General features: G+C 36.1%; 1 protein-coding gene across 6 annotated transcripts in view; it reads right to left on the reverse strand.

Moving 5' to 3' along the window:
- Window positions 1-22,573, reverse strand: part of WDSUB1 (WD repeat, sterile alpha motif and U-box domain containing 1) — a 75,148-nt gene that overhangs the window by 48,402 nt on the left and 4,173 nt on the right. For all 6 annotated transcript variants that reach the window (XM_036858853.1, XM_036858856.1, XM_036858854.1 and 3 more), the window contains exons 3-5: window positions 22,048-22,232; window positions 18,302-18,394; window positions 13,293-13,386 (exon numbers count right to left, since the gene is read on the reverse strand). In XM_036858853.1, coding sequence (XP_036714748.1) covers window positions 13,293-13,386; window positions 18,302-18,394; window positions 22,048-22,232 — 372 coding nt within the window. The remainder of the gene's footprint in view (window positions 1-13,292; window positions 13,387-18,301; window positions 18,395-22,047; window positions 22,233-22,573) is intronic.

Raw genomic sequence — 22,573 nt, forward strand, 5'->3', positions numbered from 1 at the left:
AGTTCTATAAAAACAAAGTACAGTATTTACGTAATTAGTATTTTTTAATCATTTTAATAACTTTTTAAGAAAAGGCTGAAATACTGATATGCACACATTCAGAATGCAATCTATTTTTGTTCATATGTATAAACTTTTATTTAAAAAAACTACATGCCATATACCAAACACCAAATTTATCAGAAAATTATAAACTTTATTAAATGCTAGCACATGCTATTTATTCTATATAGCCATAAACAGAATAAGCATTTGTAATGTATAAATAAGACGCAATCTCATATCAAGTTAGTAACTCGAAGGGAAAAAATACTACAAGGAAAAGCTAGTACATTCTACTTGATTTTTGTTCCAAATAGCATTGTTATTATTGATATGGCTGTGCCTTAATTACTAATCAATACGTATATATGTTTTGATTGTGACTCATTTTTGAAAATTATGATTCGAAACTTGATATGGACCCTACATTGTTTCTTTCAATGCTATAAAAATTAAAACAACCATCTGGGTTTATTCTAGTGGTGAAAAAAAAACATCATACAAAGAAAAATGCAATAACATAACAAACTATTTAATTGAGAACAACAGATAAATATGTTTCTACATGATATTTTCCCCCTGATACAGCTGTTATGCCACGATATATGTTGCAAAGCAAGAAAACATATCAACAATACAAGTGTTACTGCTCTCTGTACAATTTTAATAGTATTTGTACTTATTATTATTAAACGGTAGCTGATTACAGTCTGACCACAGGAGTCACACCTATTAGAAGGCTTAAAATTCCTTTAAGGACTTCCCTGGCAATACAGTGGTTAAGACCCAGCGCTTCCAATGCAGGGGGCTCAGGTTCAATCCCTGGTTGGGGAACTAGGATCCCACATGCCACCAAAAAAAAAAAAAAAAAAAAAAAAATTCCTTTGAATAAGACTTAAAATTTCTTATTTAGTAGTCTCTCCAGTGTTGGTGATGGATTTTGACTACAGAATCTTCACCATAATTTCAAAATAGAAGTTATACGTTGTTCAATATAAAATAAAATACAAGCAAATGAGAAGCATATAAATGCATTCTGGCATCAAAAAACAGAATTATAGCAGTAAACGTTAAATTCCAGCCAAAAAACATTGAGAAATTATATTAGCAGCTAATATGTATATGCTAGACATGATTTACAGACACTCTTATTTAGTCCTAAATTTCTCAAAGTACAAAGTGTTATTTCTGGAATATCTAAAATTCTTAGGGAAAACTTCATTACTTCTTAGCATCCTTAAAACAAACTAAAAGGAATTTCCACTTTGTGAGACTATCACTAGTGCAATTAGAACTAACTCATCCTAATGATGTATCACTTGAGAAGCTGAATCATCATTAGACAGTCTTGTAAGCAACAGATAGCCAGCCATGATGGCAATGAAATAGGTTCACTTGCTGATGAGGTATAAAAATGAATTTGAGAAGCAAAAGGCCAAACATGAAGAACTCTTTAAGAGTCTACTGAATCTAGGCAAGAAGACTAGAGATTATGGGCAGAGACCTGCAGACATTTAGAGATTAAAAGGATTTTAAACTCACCTCCTATAGTCCCTAATTTGACTAATGGGGGTTCAAAGGAAGATGTAATGGGATTTGATAACTGATTAGATTTGGGGGGAAGGAAATTAGGATTAGGGAAAAATAATAGTTTTCAATATTCGAGATTTGGGTTTCAAAGACAGAAAATAATTATAACCACTGTAAACAGGCATAAAATACCTTGAAACTATTAAAACAATATAAAACCTCAAAATATTCCCTAAATAGAACGTGAACCAACAGCAAATAAAAATTCTGATTGTTTGGTGCCCCTGGTTATACATTTCTTGCCTGCTATATATAACTCTTCCCCCTGCTATATATAATTCTTTCAGTACCCACAATCTGCTCTGTCACCTTAACCTAACTTTCCCTTATAAAGGATGCGTTAATTGTCAAGTCTTTTGATACTCCATTCCTACCATTTTGTGGCACTCTAAAACCTCAACTCTACTCACTCAAGAATGCAAGAGAGGGCTTCCCTGGTGGCACAGTGGTTAAGAATCTGCCTGCCAATGCAAGGGACACGGGTTCGACCCCTGGCCCGGGAAGATCCCACATGCTGCAGAGCAACTAAGTCCATGCACCACAACTACTAAGCCTGCGCTCTAGAGCCTGCAAGCCACAACTACTGACCCCACGTGCCACAACTACTGAAGCCTGCACGCCTAGAGCCCGTGCTCCGCAACAAGAGAAGCCATGACAATGAGAAGCCCACGCACTGCAATGAAGAGTAGCCCCCACTCACCACAACTAGAGAAAGACCGCGTGCAGCAACGAAGACCCAACACAACCAAAAATAAATAAATAAATAAATTTATTAAAAAAAAAGAATACAAGAGAAACACGCCAATTTTATCTGGACAGCTGCTAGGCAAGAGGAACAACACATACAGTTATGTTCTTGATATGGAAGAGCATATAATCACAAGCTCAAGGGAGATGAGTGACACTGCAGTGACATTGTACAGCCACCCATGTCACAAATCACCTAAAGCATTTTAATTCAAACCAGTTTTATACAATGACCAAAAAACTAATCAAATGAAATTACCCACAACTATTTCATTAGGTCAAGTATGTTCCTAAGGTTTAATGATTTATTTTACACTCACACATTTTTATTTTAAATATATATCTATGTTTCTTCTCATTCAGAAAGTATGTGCAGTCTCTTACAAAGATGTAGTAAAAAGAAGATAAGATAGAAATTATGTGAAGAAACTGGGGAGGAAGAGAACATAAAGATGAGGTGGGGGAGAGAGATGAAGGTTAAGATTAGTATTTAAAATGTATGTCACAACAGAGTCCACTTTGTTAACAGAGGGCTGCAAGTTTGTTGCCGAGCTTCTTCAATAGCAATTTAAAAAAGGAAACATGATCTGTCATACAATTTAAGATAGAAACACAAACCCAATGCATGGGAAAGGGACATCAATTCTTTAGGCTGAGACCTGTAGGAACTATTTCCCCCAAGGTCTTTACAGAGACGATGCTATGAAACATAGTCCCCAACAACTCTTCCTGAATGAAGATGGTAAGTTTCAAACAGCTGTTTTATAATGCCCCTCAGTATAGATCAATGGCTAAAACTTAACCCAGAAAAAGCAGAAATCAGAAAATGAGGGAGTAAAATAATGTTATATGTTATATAATTGCCTAATGTTCTGGATTATAAAAATAATACATAAAAATAATATTCTTATAATATACATAATATTTAATGAACCTATACGGAGCAATTACTGTGCCCCAAACATAATAAATGCTCTGCCTGCATTTTCTTATTTAAGCTTCATAACAATCTTATGAGGAAAGTGTTCTGACTTTCCCCATTTTATAATTCAGAAAAATGAAGCCGAGAGAAGATATGGAACTAGAACTTGTTTGAGGTTGCACACCTAGTGCATGGCAGGGCTGGGATTAAAACTCAGTAACCTGTGTTTCTGGATTTTACACTTCCTAGAATATCCCCCATGAATGTATTATAATTAAACTTGATTCATAATGGGCACACACCCTGACAGTTTTAGCCTAAAAACTTATAAAACAGATCACATGACTATTCAAATTTCACTAGAGTTTTCACAAGACATCTATTTTTTCAAGCCGTGTAATATCTAATAACCCTCATGATAAGCAAACTGCAACATGGACTCTGTGCAAAGAACTGACTTGTTCAATAGTTCTGTTAACAATGTTGTAGAGAGTACGGGGAAATGAATGATGATTTGAGTTTTGGAAAGGTGACCTTAAGCCTTCTTATGCTAGTCATTACTGAGTGAGAGAGGGTGACTGTTGAGCCATTACTAATTCATGACAGTAAAACTCTGTTGTCCACATTTATAAAAGATAAAACATAAACAAGCATCTGGTTGAGAAGAGGGGGGACAATTACTTCCAGTTCGTTCTGGAGTAAGATTCCTGGCCTCTTTTCTCCCTATCTTGCTTAGCAGGAAAGGAACAACAGATAACTGAAAAGTCTGGGGAAGATGCTGGGCCATGTGGTTCAGCCCCTTCTGGATTTTCTTTTTTCTGATCTGCCCTTTCAGGGGAAGTCTGCAGTGGTCCATGCCACCCAAGAGCAGGTGAACAAGTCAGCTGCAGATCTACAGTCCTGCTATCTAGTAGTTATCTGCCCAGTATTTCTCTTACTGGTTTTCAACTCAAGAAGAAGAAAAAAGGGTGTTATTTTTGAACTCTTAAAACTCTAACAATGATAGCCATTCTTAAACTGGTTTCCAAAGAATCGTAACTACTAGAACTGAGAATTTATGGAAAAAGGCAACCTCTATTTGAATTACAAAGACTGACTCTTCCTGTTTGAATAGCAGCTAATTCATATAATGTTAATTTTATCTGGTTGGATCAAGAGAAGTAAGGGTGAAACCAAACACAAATTCGGCTAAGGGGCTGGCGGAAACTTATTAGAGGAGAGATGTGGATAAAGATGGAGAGAAAAAGTTCCTACACATTTTGCTGTATGACATGTGATGCCATCATAGCCCTGAGAGCTAATGAAGCGTGTGAAGCAGATATGAGAATCTATGTATCTTCTGCTAACCCAGACACTGAAGAGATTTTCATAAATGTAAAACAATGCCACGTCTCTCTCTATTTTTGGTTTTATTTCTCCTAAAGAAAAATGTTATGTTAATATACGAGTTTATTATTATTGTTTAAACAAACTTAAAATATTTTAGAGTCTTCTCAGTTTTATTTTCTGTAAATAGCAATATATGTAACCCTTATAAGCAAAAGCTCTTTGGCGTCCTCAATAACTTTTAAGAGTGTCAAAGAATCCTAAGACCAAAAAGCAATGAGGGGGGTGGAGTCAAGATGGCGTACTAAGAGGAGGTGGAGTTCGCATCTCCTCACAACTAGGGCACCTACCAGGCACCGGTGGGGGGCCACAGACACCTAAGGGGACGGGAGGAACAGCCAGCTACCGGGTAGGATGTGGGGCGTGGGGGGAGTGAAGGGGGAGGAGAAGTGGATGCGGGACAGGACTGGAGCTGCTGAGGGCGGCTGGGGGAGGGGAAGGGATCCCACACCTGAAGGGGGAACTTGGGGAACCACTGGGAAGGCAGAGGATCAAAAGGGAGTGTGACCAGGTTTTCCCTGCCCACTCGGCCCCCCAGGAACCTGTTGAGATCCCAGGCCGGATCCTCTGCCCACCTAGGCCCCCTCCAGCCGCTCAGGTCCTGAAGGAGTGGGAGGGAGGGAAGGGGGAGCAAAAGTAAAGGTCGGACCTCTGGGACCGGCACCCCTGAGGGGCAGCTGGGGGAGAGGAGGAGTTCCTACACCCAGCGGGACCCACCCACGGTTAGGGGTCCAGCGGCGACGGGGGAGACGCTGGGGGAGACGGTAGGGGAGGGCACGAAGGAACAGAAGGGAACGGGGCCAGTGCTTTCCCTGTCCACTCAGGCCCCGGGAAGCCTGTTGGGCTCCTGGGCCAAATCCTCTGCCCTCTGAGCCTCCCTCCTGCTGTGCAGAACCAAAGCCCCGCCCCTACACCCCCACCCAGGGCCCCACCTCTACACTCAGAGACCCCCTCCCACGAGCTGGGCCTAAAACTCACCCACACACCCTCACTCAGGGCCCTACCTCCAAACTCCAGAACTCCACACACCAGAGGCCCCCCTCAGGTCTTGATGCCTCTCCCGTTCCGGACAGGTCCTAAGTAGAGGCCCCGCTCCACACTTGAATTTCCGCCCCCCCCCAGGCCCCCCCCCAGGCTCAAACGTCACACCCCCACCTGCCTAGGTCTCGCCGCACCCTAAACCCCACCCCTGCCTAAGTTCCACCCCTGCCAAAACTCCACCCCCATAGCCAAGGCTTTTTATTTCTTTTTTCCTCTTTTTTCCTTTTTTAGATTGGAGTTCTGTTTTACCTTGTGGATTCATTGCTGTTAATTCTTTTACATTTTTACTTTTCCTAATAAATCTTTTATTTTTCTAATTCTACTTTATTCTTTATACTTTGTTATTGCTCTCTCCTTTTGGCTTCTTCCCCCCCACCACTTTTTTTTTTTTTGTGGTTTTATTTTACCTTGTTGCAGTTGTTTCAATTATAGTTTTATTTTTCCTAATATGTTTTTCATCTTTCTAATTTTATTTTATTATTCTTTGATATTTTACTGCTTTTTTCTTTTTTTCTTTCTTCCCCCCATTTTTTTTTCTTACCGCGCCACGAAGCTTGTGGGATCTTGGTTCCCAGGCCGGAGGTCGGGCCCAGGCTCCTGTGGTGGGAGTTACAAGTCCAAACCGATGGACTAACAGAGAACCTCAGACCCCAGGGAATATCAATCGGAGTGAGGCCTCCCAGAGGTCCTCATCTCAGCACCAAGACCCAGCTCTATCCAACTGCCTGCAACCTCCAGTGCTGGACGTGTCAAGCCAAACAACCAGTAAGACAGGGATACAGCACCACCCATCAAAAAAAAAAAAAAAAATGAAACCAGAAAAAAATATGTTACAGACGAAGGAGCAAGGTAAAAACCTACAACACCAAATAAATGAAGACAAAATAGGGAACCTACCTGAAAAAGAATTAAGAGTAATGATAGTAAAGATGATCGAAAATCTTGGAAACAGAATGGAGAAAATACAAGAAATGTTTAACAGGATCTAGAAGAACTAAAGAGCAAACAAACAGTGATGAACAACACAATTACTGAAATGAAAAATACTCTAGAAGGAATCAATAACAGAATAACTGAGGCAGAAGAAGGAATAAGTGCGCTGGAAGATAAAATGGTGGAAATAACTGCCAGGGAGCAAAATAAAGAAAAAGGAATGAAAAGAATTGAGCACAGTCTCAGAGACCTCTGGGACAACATTAAATGCACCAACATTCGAATTGTAGGGGTCCCAGAAGAAGAAGAGAAAAAGAAAGGGTCTAAGAAAATATTTGAAGAGATTATAGTTGAAAACTTCCCTAACATGGGAAAGGAAATAGTCGATCAAGTCCAGGAAGCACAGAGAGTCCCATACAGGATAAACCCAAGGAGAAACACACAGAGACACATATTAATCAAACTATCAAAAATTAAATACAAAGAAAAAATATTAAAAGCAGCAAGGGAAAAGCAACAAATAACATACAAGGGAATCCCCATAAGGTTAACAGCTGATATTTCAGCAGACACTCTGCAAGCAAAACGGAGTGGCAGGATATATTTAGTGATGAAACAGAAAAACCTTCAACCAATATTACTCTACCCAGCAAGGATCTCATTCAGATTTGATGGGGAAATTAAAACCTCTACAGACAAGCGAAAGCTATGAGAATTGAGCATTACAAACCAGCTTTAAAACAAATACTAAAGGAACTTCTCTAGGCGGGAAACACAAGAGAAGGAAAAGATCTACAATAACAAGCCCAAAACAATTAAGAAAATGGTAATAAGAACATACATACCGATAATTACCTTAAATGTAAATGGATTAAATGCTCCAACCAAAAGACATAGACTGGCTGAATGGATACAAAAACAAGACCTGTACATATGCTGTCTACAAGTGACCCACTTCAGACCTAGGGACACATACAGATTGAAAGTGAGGGGATGGAAAAGATATTCCATGAAAATGGAAATTAAAAGAAAGCTGGAGTAGCAATTCTCTTATCAGACAAAACAGACTTTAAAATAAAGACTATTGCAAGAGACAAAGAAGGACACTACATGATGATCAAGAGATCAATGCAAGAAGATATAATAATTGTAAAAAGTTACGCACCCAACAGAGGAGCACCTCAATACATAAGGCAAATGCTAACCACTATAAAAGGGGAAATTGACAGTAACACAATAATAGTAGGGGACTTTAACACCCCACTTTCACCAATGGACAGATCAACCAAAATGAAAATAAATAAGGAAACACAAGCTTTAAATGACACATTAAACAAGATGGACATAATTGATATTTACAGGACATTCCATCCAAAAATAACAGAATACACTTTCTTCTCAAGTGCTCATGGAACATTCTCCAGGAAAGACCATATCTTGGGTCACAAATCAAGCCTTGGTAAATTTAAGAAACTGAAATTGTAGAAATAAAGTATTATAGTAGAAATAAAGAAATAAAGTATCTTTTCCGACCACAACACTATGAGACTAGATAGCAACTACAGGAGAAAAGCTGTAAAAATTACAAACACATGGAGGCTAAACAATATACTACTAAATAACCAAGAGGTCACTAAAGAAATCAAAGAGGAAATCAAAAAATACCTAGAAACAAATGACAATGAAAACACGACAACCCAAAACCTATAGGATGCAGCAAAGGCAGTTCTAACAGGGAAGTTTATAGCAATACAATTCTACCTCAAGAAACAAGAAAAATCTCAAATAAACAACCTAGCCTTATACCTAAAGCAATTAGAGAAAGAAGAACAAAAAAAACCCAAAGTTAGCAGAAGGAAAGAAATCATAAAGATCAGATCAGAAATAAATGAAAAAGAAATGAAGGAAACAATAGCAAAATCAATAAAACTAAAAGCTGGTTCTTTGAGAAGATAAACAAAATTGATAAACCATTAGTCAGACTCATCAAGAAAAAAAGGGAGAAGACTCAAATCAACAGAATTAGAAATGAAAAAGGGGAAGTAACAACTGACACTGCAGAAATACAAAGGATCACGATAGATTACTACGAGCAACTATATGACAATAAAATGGACAATGTGGAAGAAATGGACAAATTCTTAGGAAAGCACAACCTTCCGAGACTGAGCCAGGAAGAAACAGAAAATATAAACAGACCAATCACAAGCACTGAAATTGAGACTGTGATTAAAAACCTTCCAACAAACAAAAGCCCAGGGCTAGATGGCTTCACAGGCAAATTTCATCAAACATTTAGAGAAGAGCTAACACCTATCCTTCTCAAACTCCTCCAAAATATAGCAGAGGGAGGAACACTCCCAAACTCATTCCACAAGGCCACCATCACCCTGATACCAAAACCAGACAAAGATACTACAAAAAAAGAAAATTACAGACCAGTATCACTGATGAATATAGATGCAAACATCTTCAACAAAATACTAGCAAACAGAATCCAACAGCACATTAAAAGGATCATACACCATGATCAAGTGGGGTTTATCCTAGGGACGCAAGGATTCTTCAATATAAGCAAGTCAATCAATGTGATACACCATATTAACAAATTGAAGAATAAAAACCATATGATCATCTCACTAGATGCAGGAAAAGCTTTTGACAAAATTCAACACCCATTTCTGATAAAAACTCTCCAGAAAGTGGGCATAGATATAGTGGGCATTGAATGCCCAGAAAGTGGGCATTCAATATAATAAAGGCCATATATGACAAACCCACAGCAAACATCATTCTCAATGGTGAAAAACTGAAACCACTTCCTCTAAGATCAGGAACAAGACAAGGACGTCCACTCTCACCACTATTATTCAACATAGTTTTGGAAGTCCTAGCCAGGGCTATCAGAGAAGAAAAAGAAATAAAAGGAATACAAATTGGAAAAGAAGAAGTAAAACTATCACTCTTTGCAGATGACATGATACTATACATAGAGAATCCTAAAGATGCCACCATAAAACTACTAGAGCTAATCAATGAATTTGGTAAAGTTGCAGGATACAAAATTAATGCATAGAAATCTCTTGCATTCCTGTACACTAATGATGAAAAATTTGAAAGAGAAAGTAAGGAAACACTCCCATTTACCATTGCAGCAAAAAGAATAAAATACCTAGGAATAAACCTACCGAGGGAGACAAAAGACCTGTACGCAGAAAACTGTAAGACACTGATGAAAGAAATTAAAGATGATACCAACAGATGGAGAGATATATCATGTTCTTGGATTGGAAGAATCAATATTGTGAAAATGACTATACTACCCAAAGCAATCTACAGATGCAATGCAATCCCTATCAAATTACCAATGGCATTTTTTTTACAGAACTAGAACAAAAAATCTTAAAATCTGTATGGAGACACAAAAGACCCCGAATAGCCAAAGCAGTCTTGAGGGAAAAAAAAGGATCTGGAGGAATCAGACTCCCTGACTTCAGACTATACTACAAAGTTACAGTAATGAAGACTATGGTACTGGCACAAAAACAGAAATATAGATCAATGGAACAGGATAGAAAGCACAGAGATAAACACACGCAAATATGGTCAACTAATATATGACAAAGGAGGCAAGGATATACAATGGAGAAAAGACAGTCTCTTCAATAAGTGGTGCTGGGAAAACTGGACAGCTACATGTAAAAGAATGAAATTAGAACACTCCCTAACACCATACACAAAAATAAACTCAAAATGGATTCGAGACCTAAATGTAAGAACAGACACTATAAAACTCCTAGAGGAAAACATAGGAAGAACACTCTTTGACATAAATCACAGCAAGATCTTTTTTGATCCACCTCCTAGAGTAACGGAAATAAAAACAAAAATAAACAAATGGGACCTAATGAAACTTAAAAGCTTCTGCAAAGCAAAGTACAAACAAGATGAAAAGACAACCCTCAGAATGGGAGAAAATATTTGTAAATGAATCAATGGACAAAGCATCAATGGACAAATCTCCAAAATATATGAACAACTCATGCAGCTCAGTATGAAAAAAAACAAACAACCCAATCCAAAAATGCGCAGAAGACCTAAATAGACATTTCTCCAAAGAAGACATACAGATGGCCAAGAGCACATGAAAAGCTGCTCAACATCACTAATTATTACAGAAATGCAAATCAAAACTGCAATGAGGTACCACCTTACACAGGGCAGAATGGCCATCATCAAAAAGTCTACAAACAAGAAATGCTAAAGAGGGTGTGGAGAAAAGGGAACCCTCTTGCATTGTTGATGGGAATGTAAATCGATATAGCCACTGTGGAGAACAGTATGGAGGTTCCTTAAAAAACTAAAAATAGAACTACCATATGACCCAGCAATCCCACTACTGGGCATATACCCTGAGAAAACCATAATTCAAAAGGACACATGTACCCCAATGTTCACTGCAGCACTATTTACAACAACCAGGACATGGAAACAACCTAAATGTCCAAAGACAGATGAATGGATAAAGAAGATGTGGTGCATGTATACAGTGGAATATTACTCAGCCATAAAAAGGAACGAAATTGGGTCATTTGTAGAGATGTGGATGGATCTAGAGACTGTCATACAGAGTGAAGTCAGAAAGAGAAAAACAAATATCGTACATTAACGCATATACGTGGAACCTAGAAAAATGGTACAGATGAACCGGTTTGCAGGGCAGAAATAGACACACAGATGTAGAGAACAAACGTATGAACACCAAGGGGGGAAAGTGGCAGGGGGCGGGTGGTGGTGGGATGAATTGGGAGATTGGGATTGACATGTATACACTAATATGTATAAAATAGATAATAAGAACCTGCTGTATAAAAAAATAAATAAAATAAAATTCAAAAATTCAAAAAAAAATACAAAAGAGAGAATAAGACATAAAGTTTACAGTGAGAAGGTATTATGTGCATTTAATTGGAATCCCAGAATTAGAGAAAGAAAAGGACAGAGGCAATATTGGAAGAGATAATAAATAAGAATTTCCCCCCAAACTGATGAAATATCATTCTACACCTTTAAGAAGTTCAGTAAATTCCAAGCAAACTAAATAAAAAGAAACCCAAAACTAGATACATCAAAGTAAATGTGCAGAAAACTCAAAACACAATGTGAGAAGCCAGTGAAAAAAATATGAATTATATCCAATAAAGCAACAGTCAGAATAAAACTGACTTCTCTATAGCAATACACAAAAATAATATGTCCTAAGTTGTATTTATTCCAACAAAAGAAGATTAGTTTAACATGTGTAAACCAGATTTATAAAAATCAGTATAATTTATGACACTTATAGGATAAAAAAGAAAAAGCATATGCTCATTTCAAAAGATGCATGAAAAATCATTTGATAAACCATAACACCTATTCATGAAAAAAAATTCTTACAAACTATATAGAAGGAAAAGAAGAGTTAATAAAGCTTATCTCCCAAAATCTACAGTGATCACACTTAATAATGAAAGCGTTCCCTTTGCAATTAGGTCAGACAAGGTTGGCTATTTTCACTATTTCCATTATCCTGGTAGTGTTAGCCAGTTCAGTAAGGCACAGGAGATATCAAAGGTATAAGGATTAGAAAGGAAGAGACAAAAGCCATCATTAACATATGATATGATTTTATACATAAAAAACCCAAAATTAGAATCTTAACAGATAAATCCAGTCTTTCCATATATATTTCCCTATATTAGCCACATCTTTTATAATAGCAACAAAAAAATTAAGTGCCTAGAATAAATCTAATAAAAGATGAGGAGGACCTCCACAAGGATGACAAATAAACTGTCTTCTATTGAGAGACATTATATTGAGAGAAATCAAAAGACAAATAAATGGGAACATATGCCATATTCATGGGTTGGAGACTCAACATCATGAAGATGTCAATTCTCCCCAAATTTATCAGACTCAATACAATCCCAGTCAAAATCTAAACAGGTTTGTGTGGGTAGAGGGAGGAACTGGAGACAATCTGACAAGCTAACTCTAAAATGTACATGGAAGTGTCAAAAGCCAGGAACAGCCAAATTATAAGGCTCAGAAAGATATCAGAGCAAGGATAAACAGAAAAACAGAACAGAATCACAGGCTGAGAAAAGACCCACACATATATGATCAGTGATTTCTGACAAGGTGGCATATGAAAATGGTGAAGAAAAGATTCTTTTCACCTTACATTACTGAGACAACTGGATATCCATATGGAAAGAAATGAAACTAGATTCCTATCACATATTATATACATCAGATTTGTTCAACCACTTGGAAAACAAATGTAATGTTGAGCAAAGGAAGCCAGACACAAAATAATTCATAATGTATGATTTGTTTTAAATCAATTTAAAAGGAAAAAGCAATGTTGCATATGACCTGAGGTACTGTCACCAGAAAGGGGCACTTGGAAGGGGAGGACTTCCGGAGGAAAACCAGCAATGTTCTATTTCCTGACCTGAGCAGTGGTTACAAGTTTGCATCACAATGATTTATCAACCTATTCTCTTACGTTTTATGTACTTTCCTGTAAGTCTACTCTATTTCATACCAAAATGGTTTAAGGAAATTAAACTAAATAACTTACCCTGAAACTAACATCTGCCCATCGTGAGAAAAAGCACAAGTCAGAACAGGAGCACAGTGCCCACTCAGTGTACTTTTATATTTTAATTCAAAACCTGCAAACAACAAGGTGAGAAAAATTAGCAAGCTGACTGCGCTTAGAATTTATTTTTAAGTAAAAACTATTTCACTTCTTTGTTCAATAAAATCTTTGAGTGCCTAAAAGACACAAAAATGAAAAAAAAAATTGTCATGCAACTCAAGTGATTAAGTGGTTTCAAAAGTTCAGTAATGGGTAAAGAAAATGGTGGGGTCAGCAAAGGCTAGATGGGGGGGTTATAATCATCAAATTATTTTTAAATTAAAAATTTTTTAACTCTATAAAATATATAAATATATAAAATTTTAAACTAATTGAAATTTTAAACTATACTTCAATCTTGGTATCTTAAAAAATACACACACACCACATGTCAACTGCCCAAACGCCTAAAAAGAATCAAATACCTGTAGTTTTAAATATCTGATATTAAGAAAATATTTTCTGATTCCATAAATTAAAAATAATAGTAATTTAACATCTTATAATTCCAATATATCCTATAAAACTCCTACAAGTATGGTAACACTAAAATTCTTTTTATGCTTTCTATAATTACTGAAAAGGAATATCATAACTCTTTTAAAGGTAAGCTGAGGGAATTCAATGTATTTTAGTGACAACATATAAAAACAATCACTAAGAAGTTGGCCTGGCAAGACAAGGAAATAAGTGAAATCTATAATTTTCTCCCACCTAATAAGAACTTTTTTGAAGTGTTAATGGCTCTTAAGATAGAAAGCATTTAACTAAACAAAAAGGTCATTAGAGCAGGTAAAAGTTTCAACAAATAGAAAATATATAATTATTTCACTTTATTATTAAGTATTTTATTTCTATTCAAAATAGAAAAAAATGTTTTTATATGGGAGAGCAGATATAGGCATTCAAGGTACTGATCAATACTTAGGCATATACAGATCAACAAGTAGGCACAATCAATCAAACAAAGCAAAAATGTTAACAAGTTGCAAACTAAATGAAGATTTAATAAACCTGCAGCAGGATCCTAAGAATTTGTTACATTCTCAAGTATAAGATCCATTTGTCTATCTATTCCTCTCTACAAATAAGCATTAAAATTAGGTGCAAATAATGCTAAACGCTTTATTAAAAGGCTTTAACTGCACATGTTTATATAGTGTTATATATGTTTTTTAAAGAGCCAGTGTAAAAACACATTTTCCAGACAACGTATGAAAAGCTTTGCTTTCGAATTATTAAAGATATGTTGTATTTAGAACATCCACGTACATGACTATATTTATGGTTTCTTATAAGAATTTCACCTTGATAAGAACAGAAGGAAGAGGTAGGATAGACCAGAGAAGTAACAGAACTCTTATCCTTACCAGCATGTCACCGAATACATTAAAAAATTACTGAATGTAACCTAATAGGCAATAAAGTAACTAAATTTCCACAAAAAGAAATGTATTTATTACTTCCTAATAGCAGACCCTTCTCTATACACTCGCATAATGACAAAGATTCTCTCCTTGACCGAACTCTACCCAGGCTCTTCTGAGCTGCCTCCTGGACTAGGCCTTGACCTTGGCCTACAAAGACTTTAACACAGTTTTTAAGAGTTCAAGGTTGCATCCCTAGGATGACCCTACCCCCCTTATAAAGTGCCTGCCTGGGAAAACTCAGGGCTGCCAAAAGAATTTACATTTGTTCCAGCCAACACCTGGAGATAGAGCTCCTGTCTCCCGGCTCTGTGAGAGGGGAGGAGCCTAACTTCCGTAAGTGCCAGTTACAAACCCATGTGGGTTGCACATGGACCAATTCCTCGCTTCTTGCTTTTTGTAATTTTTTCACTTCCTGGATGCTACGGAGCCCCCATTTACCCCTGCTTTACTCCCTCATTCTCCCTTTAAAATACACAGTCACATCTGTATAAACTGAAGTTGAGCTCAGTTCATGCTGGACTCTTGCAATAGTATATTACTGATTAAAATCTATTGCAATAGTATATTAAAATCCTTCCTTACCGCTTTAACTAGTGTTCAGCTTTATCTCTGGCAATAATTTTATAAACAATGAAATATAGTTCATGATTTAGCTAAAGCTTATTAGGTAACAAATAATAAAATAAGAATATTTTTAGGCATCTGAAGCAAGATGGCCAACTGACCATATAATTTCAGAGTTCCCATTAAAATGATAATGAAGGAATTAATAAAGATATAAATTCACATCAATGAAGAGAAGGGGAAGGGGGGGCATCAGGAAATGAGAAACTGAAACCAATTTTGGAAAGGCAGATGCAAATTAACTGACGAGATAGTATAGAGAAGTAACAGCTTGGGGTGTAAAATGAGGGGGCTACAGCAAAGAAGTAAGCTAATCTTCCCTAGAAAACCCCAAAAGACTTAGGACTATTAACAGAAAATCCCAAAAGACAACTATTAACAGCCAAGGAAAAAGAAAGAGATACAGATACAGACCTGAAAACAGAAAAATTAACTGTAAGTCTGTTTATAAAACAATATCTACCTCCCATCCCTCCCTGACCCCGCCCATAGTATGCTGCATGAAAGCTAGATGCTTCTCCCCAGGAAGAAGGAAAACAATGACTGCCTGGGGAGCTCAATGGCAGCTCCAGGGCAACACAGACACCCACATTCTCTAATTCTCCAACCCTTCCCCAATAAGGGCCAATAGTCCACCTTCTTATCCTAAAGGGAAGCCAGCAAATACAAACAACCACCATGTGCACAGAGCTTTTAAACTTCTTCTTATTGTTTAATTCTTGAAAGTAAATGGAATACTAAGGATCATCAGGCATTTGAAGAAGGTAATCATATGAAAGAGAAAGATCAGGGTAAACAAAAAAGGGCCCAAGAGCAAACAAAGTTCATCAGGAAACAGAATGGAACTTAAAACCAAAACAAAAAGCCTCTAATTGGTATCCTGAGAGTTTAGAGAGGATCTTGCATTAAATGGAGGACACTAGGAAAAAGAAACAAAAAAGGTAAGCATTTGGAAATTGAAAATATTATTGATGGGATTAAAAAATTCAAAAAAGGTTAAAAGATAGAGCTAAGGAATTTTCTAAGATAGAAAAAATGATAAAGAGATAAATGTGGGGGAAAAATAGACATAGGGAATCAAGTCAGGAGGTCCAACACTCAACTAATGGGAGTTATAAAAAGAGAAGAAGTAGAGAAGAAAGAATTAGAATGAACCCTGTATACCAAAAATGAAAGACGTATGTTTCCTGACTGACGAGTCACCTGAAAGAATAGTACAGTGCATGGGGGAAAGACCCACACATGCTCAAAAAACAATAACTACAATGAACAAATTTAAAATGTGGTGGTACATTTCCCCCAAGAAGATATACAGATTGCCAACAAACACATGAAAGGATGCTCAACATCACTAATCATTAGAGAAATGCAAATCAAAACTACAATGAGGGGGGCTTCCCTGGTGGCGCAGTGGTTGAGAATCCGCCTGCTAATGCAGGGGACATGGGTTCGAGCCCTGGTCTGGGAAGATCCCACATGCTGCCGGGCACCTGGGCCCGTGAGCCACAACTACTGAGCCTGCGCGTCTGGAGCCTGTGCTCCGCAACAAGAAAGGCCATGATAGTGAGAGGCCCGCGCACCGCGATGAAGAGTGGCCCCCCGCTCACCACGGCTGGAGGAAGCCCTCGCACAGAAACGAAGACCCAACACAGCCAAAAATAAATAAATAAACAATAATTAAAGGTGCTAATAATTAAAAAAAAAAAAAAAAACTACAATGAGGTATCACCTCACACCGGTCAGAAAGGCCATCAACAAAAAATCTACAAACAATAAATGTTAAAGAGGGTGTGGAGAAAAGGGAACCCTCTTGCACTGTTGGTAGGAATGTAAATTGATACAGCCACTATGGAGAACAGTAGGGAGGTTCCTTAAAAAACTAAAAATAGAACTACCATACGACCCAGCAATCCCACTACTGGGCATATACCCTGAGAAAACCATAATCGAAAAAGAGACATGAACCACAATGTTCACTGCAGCTCTATTTACAATAGCCAGGACATGGAAGCAACCTAAGTGTCCATCGACAGATGAATGGATAAAGAAGATGTGGCACATATATACAACGGAATATTACTCAGCCATAAAAAGAAATGAAATTGAGTTATTTGTAGTGAGGTGGATAGACCTAGAGTCTGTCATACAGAGTGAAGTAAGTCAGAAAGGGAAAAACAAATACCGTATGCTAACACGTATATATGGAACCTAAAAAAAAAAAAAAATGGTTCTGAAGAACCTAGGGGCAGGACAGGAATAAAGACAGAGACAGAGAGAATGGACTTGAAGACACGGGGAGGGGGGAGGGTACGCTGAGATGATGCGAGAGAGTGGCATGGACATATATGCACTACCAAATGTAAAATAGATAGCTAGTGGAAAGCAGCTGCATAGCACAGGGAGATCAGCTCAGTGCTTTGTGACCACCTAGAGGGGTGGGATAGGGAAGGTAGGAGGGAGATGCAAGAGGGAGGGGTTATGGGGATATATGTATACGTACAGCTGATTCACTTCGTTATACAGCAGCAACTAACACAACAATGTACAGCAATTATACCTCAATAAAGATGTTAGAAAATAAATAAATAAAAAATAAAAGTGGTGGTGTAAACAGTATTTAGAGAAACTTTGAAAAGCATCAAAAGAATTGAAAACAGAAAAAGGAGGAATGTGTGAGCAGGAATGTGTGTAGTGGTAGTGGTGAGGTCATAATCGGTAGTGTGCATACAATTTCCAAATCATGTATATGTATTACTTTGACTAAAAGTTCTTAAAATATATTTTTATAATCACTTTTAGATATCCAGAGTTCTTTAGTTAAAAAGATTAATTAAAATATAAATTTTACCTGAATCACAAAAAATCATTTTAGAGAACTACTAGTTGAATACATACCTAAGGTATGGGTAAAGGAAATAACCCAAATTTTGATCTGGCAATCCTGACCACATGATGCCAGTCGAAAGAATTGAAGACCTTGTTCTCCACCTAAAAATATAAATTTGTTAAAAATAAATACACAAGAATTGATAAAACATTTAAACCAAAAAACTTTCAATTTCTTAACTCAGATCTGTTAATTCTATTCATTTAAACCACATTCACAAGCAATATTAATTATATTAATTAATTTATACCATATAACGAAATGTCGGTTAAAGAATTTCTTTTAAGCAAGGTACTTCAAAGGATTATGGCTTTAGCCCCTGAAGTTGCAACAACAAAATACCTTTTTATTTCCCTTCCACTAAGGATATAATTCAGTGTTGCAAAGGCCAATATTGAGCCATGAAGCCTAGGGCACCCTCCAACCCAATTTTAGAGTCTATGAGGTTAGCACTGATGGAAAAAATTAGGAAGAAAAGTCAGTTATGAGATGAGTGTTAAATGCTTAATTGCTCCCAACTTAACTTTTTTAGGATACATTAACTTGTTAGAAGCTTAGTCTTAACTCATGGAATGAGACTGTTTTTCCATTTGATTTAATCAAGACAAGGACTAGAATTACATAAATCCAAAACAACATCAATTCAGTCCAATAGATTTGGTGGAAAATATTACACAAATCAGGGAAAGTAATCAGTTAAATTTGGTGTTACAAAAAACCCGCTAGTTGTTATGCTTACTTAGATAATTTCAGTGTATCATTATCTACCCACTAGATAAGTTCCTAAATATTGTGGGTAACGTTAATATTGGTATCACCAACTCAATTTTATATGAATTCCACCTAATATCACAGGTCAAAGGAAATTTCAGCACTCATATGCAGTAAGACAATTAAGAAACCTAATACCCATCTTAAGACTGCACTCCTGTTTTGCAAATATTTAGTATACGGTATTTAATTTATACACCTGGGTATGTAAAATAAATGTTTCCTATGGACTCACTCTGTTTTGTTGAAAGCACATATACTTTATTAACATAAAACAAATTAAAATTTCTTTTTCACTGAAAGTTTTTCTAACTGCATGGGACTTCCACATTTCAACAGCATTTTTGTTTCTGTAGCACAGGTTCAGCCAAACAGCATCCTTTCTCAGAGATCTTGATGGATATAAGCAATTCCTAATAATCATTAACTCTTTTTAAGGCAAAACAGTTTACCCAAAAATGGCTGAGAGTAAAATATTTAAGTACTAGACTCACTTAAGAAAACTTTTTTCCTATTGTTTCTAGACTAAATAAGATCCTTAAGTTAATTCAGAAGTTTCTTTCAGTAGTAAGAATTCATCTAGGACAATGTAAAATTATAAAGCTTAAAATATGCCTATCCTTGAGATCCAAATATAATATTTAAAAATAGACTTTTCTTCAGGAAAAATATTTAAATTGTAATAATAATCTAATCCAAACTGTCTTTTCACTTAAAAACTGGAGAGAATTGAACATTTATCCTCCAGCACCAACAGTATTATTTTTCCTTATTTGAGCAAAATGTCACAAAGACAGAAGATTCAATGTCATAAGTATTTACAGATATTAACAAATACCAAATTAAACAATAACAAGTTAAAAATTACATACTTTGTCTTTTAAGAAAATACATAGTTACCACAAATTCCTACAATAATCATTTATTGGTTTATACGCTTTAAAGCATATATTGATCTGTTTCAGGGAATTTACACATAAGGTTAATATCTATTTTAACAGAAATTGAACTAAAGAAACTACAGAAGGGACATGTTAGAAGTATACTGAGAAATATACTTTGAAATATACTCTACAGGCAGGGTAGGGATGTGAGTATTAAACTTATTTTAGAATCTCACCAAATTTTCTGCCTAGTTTAGTGAACCTTTCCAGGACCCATGAGCTGCAATCCCTCTAAAGATAGAACAAGGATGTCCTTAGTTTTACTCTAATATTACTATAAAAATGGTATTTTAATTAAAAATCTTTTTTTCAGGTAACTTAGAATCAAAAAGGAAACCTAAATCTCCCTATGTTTATATAACTCATTAAAGATTCACTGAGTGCCTGTAAGATTTTGGAGAAGGTCTCACAGAATGGAAGAAATGGTTCTTGTCTGTTACAAGCTGGTCTTCTTAGAATAAAACAGCATAAAACAATATATTAAAAGAATAAATTATCATAAGTAAATTAGGTAGGGAGTTTAATGTAAGAATGGGTTCATGAAAAGAAAATCTGTTAATCTGCTATACGATACTAAAAGGTTAAGAAAACAAAACCAAGAAATTTCAGCAAATCAATAAAGAATCTTATTCATCAATCTGCATTTCAAGGCCTATTATATTCCAAGCACTGTAAATAAAAGACCCAGGCCCTGCCCTATGGAGCTTACAATCTAACAGGAAAAACACCATTAAACACAATCCATATAAATAACTATATAATTAAAACCTGTGATACTTCACTAAGTCCTGTAAAAAATAAAGCATGCAACTAAAAGACTGTATCAAAATACTTTAGACTGTGTGCAGGAGGTAAGAGCAGGGGAAACTCACCTGAAATGATTTTTTTTTTTTTTACCTGAAATCTAAAGGATGACTAATAGTGAACCAGGTGAAGGGTCCACATGTAAAACACTTGGAAAAATCTTAGAGACATTCAAAGAATGAAAGGAGGCCAGTGTGGCAAGAGAATGCATGAAGCCAAGTGTGATTTGGGATGAGGCAGGGAAACAGAATATGAAGGTACTTACAGGCTTTGTGTTTGGGATTTGGTATTTTATCTTACCTTAATCATATTTTAATATGCCATTGATGGTTTTGAAATAGGGGAGTGCCAAAGCCATCCTGCTACTGGACCTGAGCTGTCCAATAAGGTAGTAACTAGCCACACGTGGCTACTGAACAGTTGAAGCGTGACTACTACAAATTGAGATGTGACATAATATGCACGCTAGATTTCGAAGACTTCATACCAAAATACAGCAAAATAGCTTACTAATACTTTTACTGACTATCAATTATTGAAATAATATTTTAGATATATAGGGTAAAATAAAATATGTTAAAGTTAATTTCACCTACTACTAGAAATTTTTTAAATTTACATATGTAGCTCACATTATATTGCTATGGGACAGCACTGGTCTGGCAATAAGACTGGAGCAGCCAAAAGCAGAACTTCATCCTAACATAGAAGGTGAAAATAAAAGAAGACAACTTCCCAATTCACTGTATTTATTTAAAACCAAGAGTCTATATTCAGGAGTTCTTGTTTCTTCTTTTTCTGAAAACTAACTGTATTGTCAAATGCTTTATAAATTTATGTTTTGAAAGATTAAATTAGTAAATGGAAAATGAAACTTGTTTTCAATTCTTACATTTCACATTTCTACTTGAATATCAATATACAATATTTCAAAAATCACAGTAAAACCAACAGGGTTAAGGCCTCTACGTTACCGTACTCTAGGAATCCAGATCTACTGCACCAAGTTGAGTCAGCCCCTACATATTTTCCCAAAGATCCTGATTTTCCCCAAAAAGTATGTGATTTCATTTTGATCAAAAAAGATAAAGGAGAAGGATGATTCCTTGAAAGGAATGAATTAAAAGGGCTTGTTGTTTTACTAATGATGAAGTGAAAATAAGTAAAAGAATGAAAAGTCTACATACAAATTGCAAATGGGAATTACTATTGCTTACAAGAGTAAAATAACTAACCAGAAACTGGCTGTGAAGAAAAATCGCAGCAGGTAATTCCAAGATCATGTGCTTTTTCACTATGCAGACACCTCATTTTATCATCCCACAGTGTTAAATCTCCACACGAGGAGCCAGTGACAAAGAGGTTTCCATTAGGAGAAAATGCACAGGCCACCAAGGAGCCATCCTTAACACTAGCACATCTGAAATAAAAGCAAAAGTAAAGGGAATTTTCATTTCAGAGCATCTTTTACTTTACATTACAATCTCTAACAGCAGCTTGATATACTAAAAAGAGGATAAATGGCTATCACAGAACTACAGATAAAAGACAGTAGATGCCTATAGAAATAAAATATCATTTATATGCTTGCTAAAAGCAAGAGGATTTAAACATTATCTTAACCAAACAAAAGTCGACATATCTTCATACTGTTCCATGTGGCAAGTCAGTATGAACATGTTAAAATCTACAAAGCTTAACAAAAAAAGCAATAACGACCAACAATATCAACTACAGTCACATTTTTTTTTAAAGATATAA

This window comes from Balaenoptera musculus, chromosome 7 (genome assembly GCF_009873245.2).
Source record: "Balaenoptera musculus isolate JJ_BM4_2016_0621 chromosome 7, mBalMus1.pri.v3, whole genome shotgun sequence".
In the NCBI taxonomy this organism is placed as follows: Eukaryota; Metazoa; Chordata; class Mammalia; order Artiodactyla; family Balaenopteridae; genus Balaenoptera; species Balaenoptera musculus.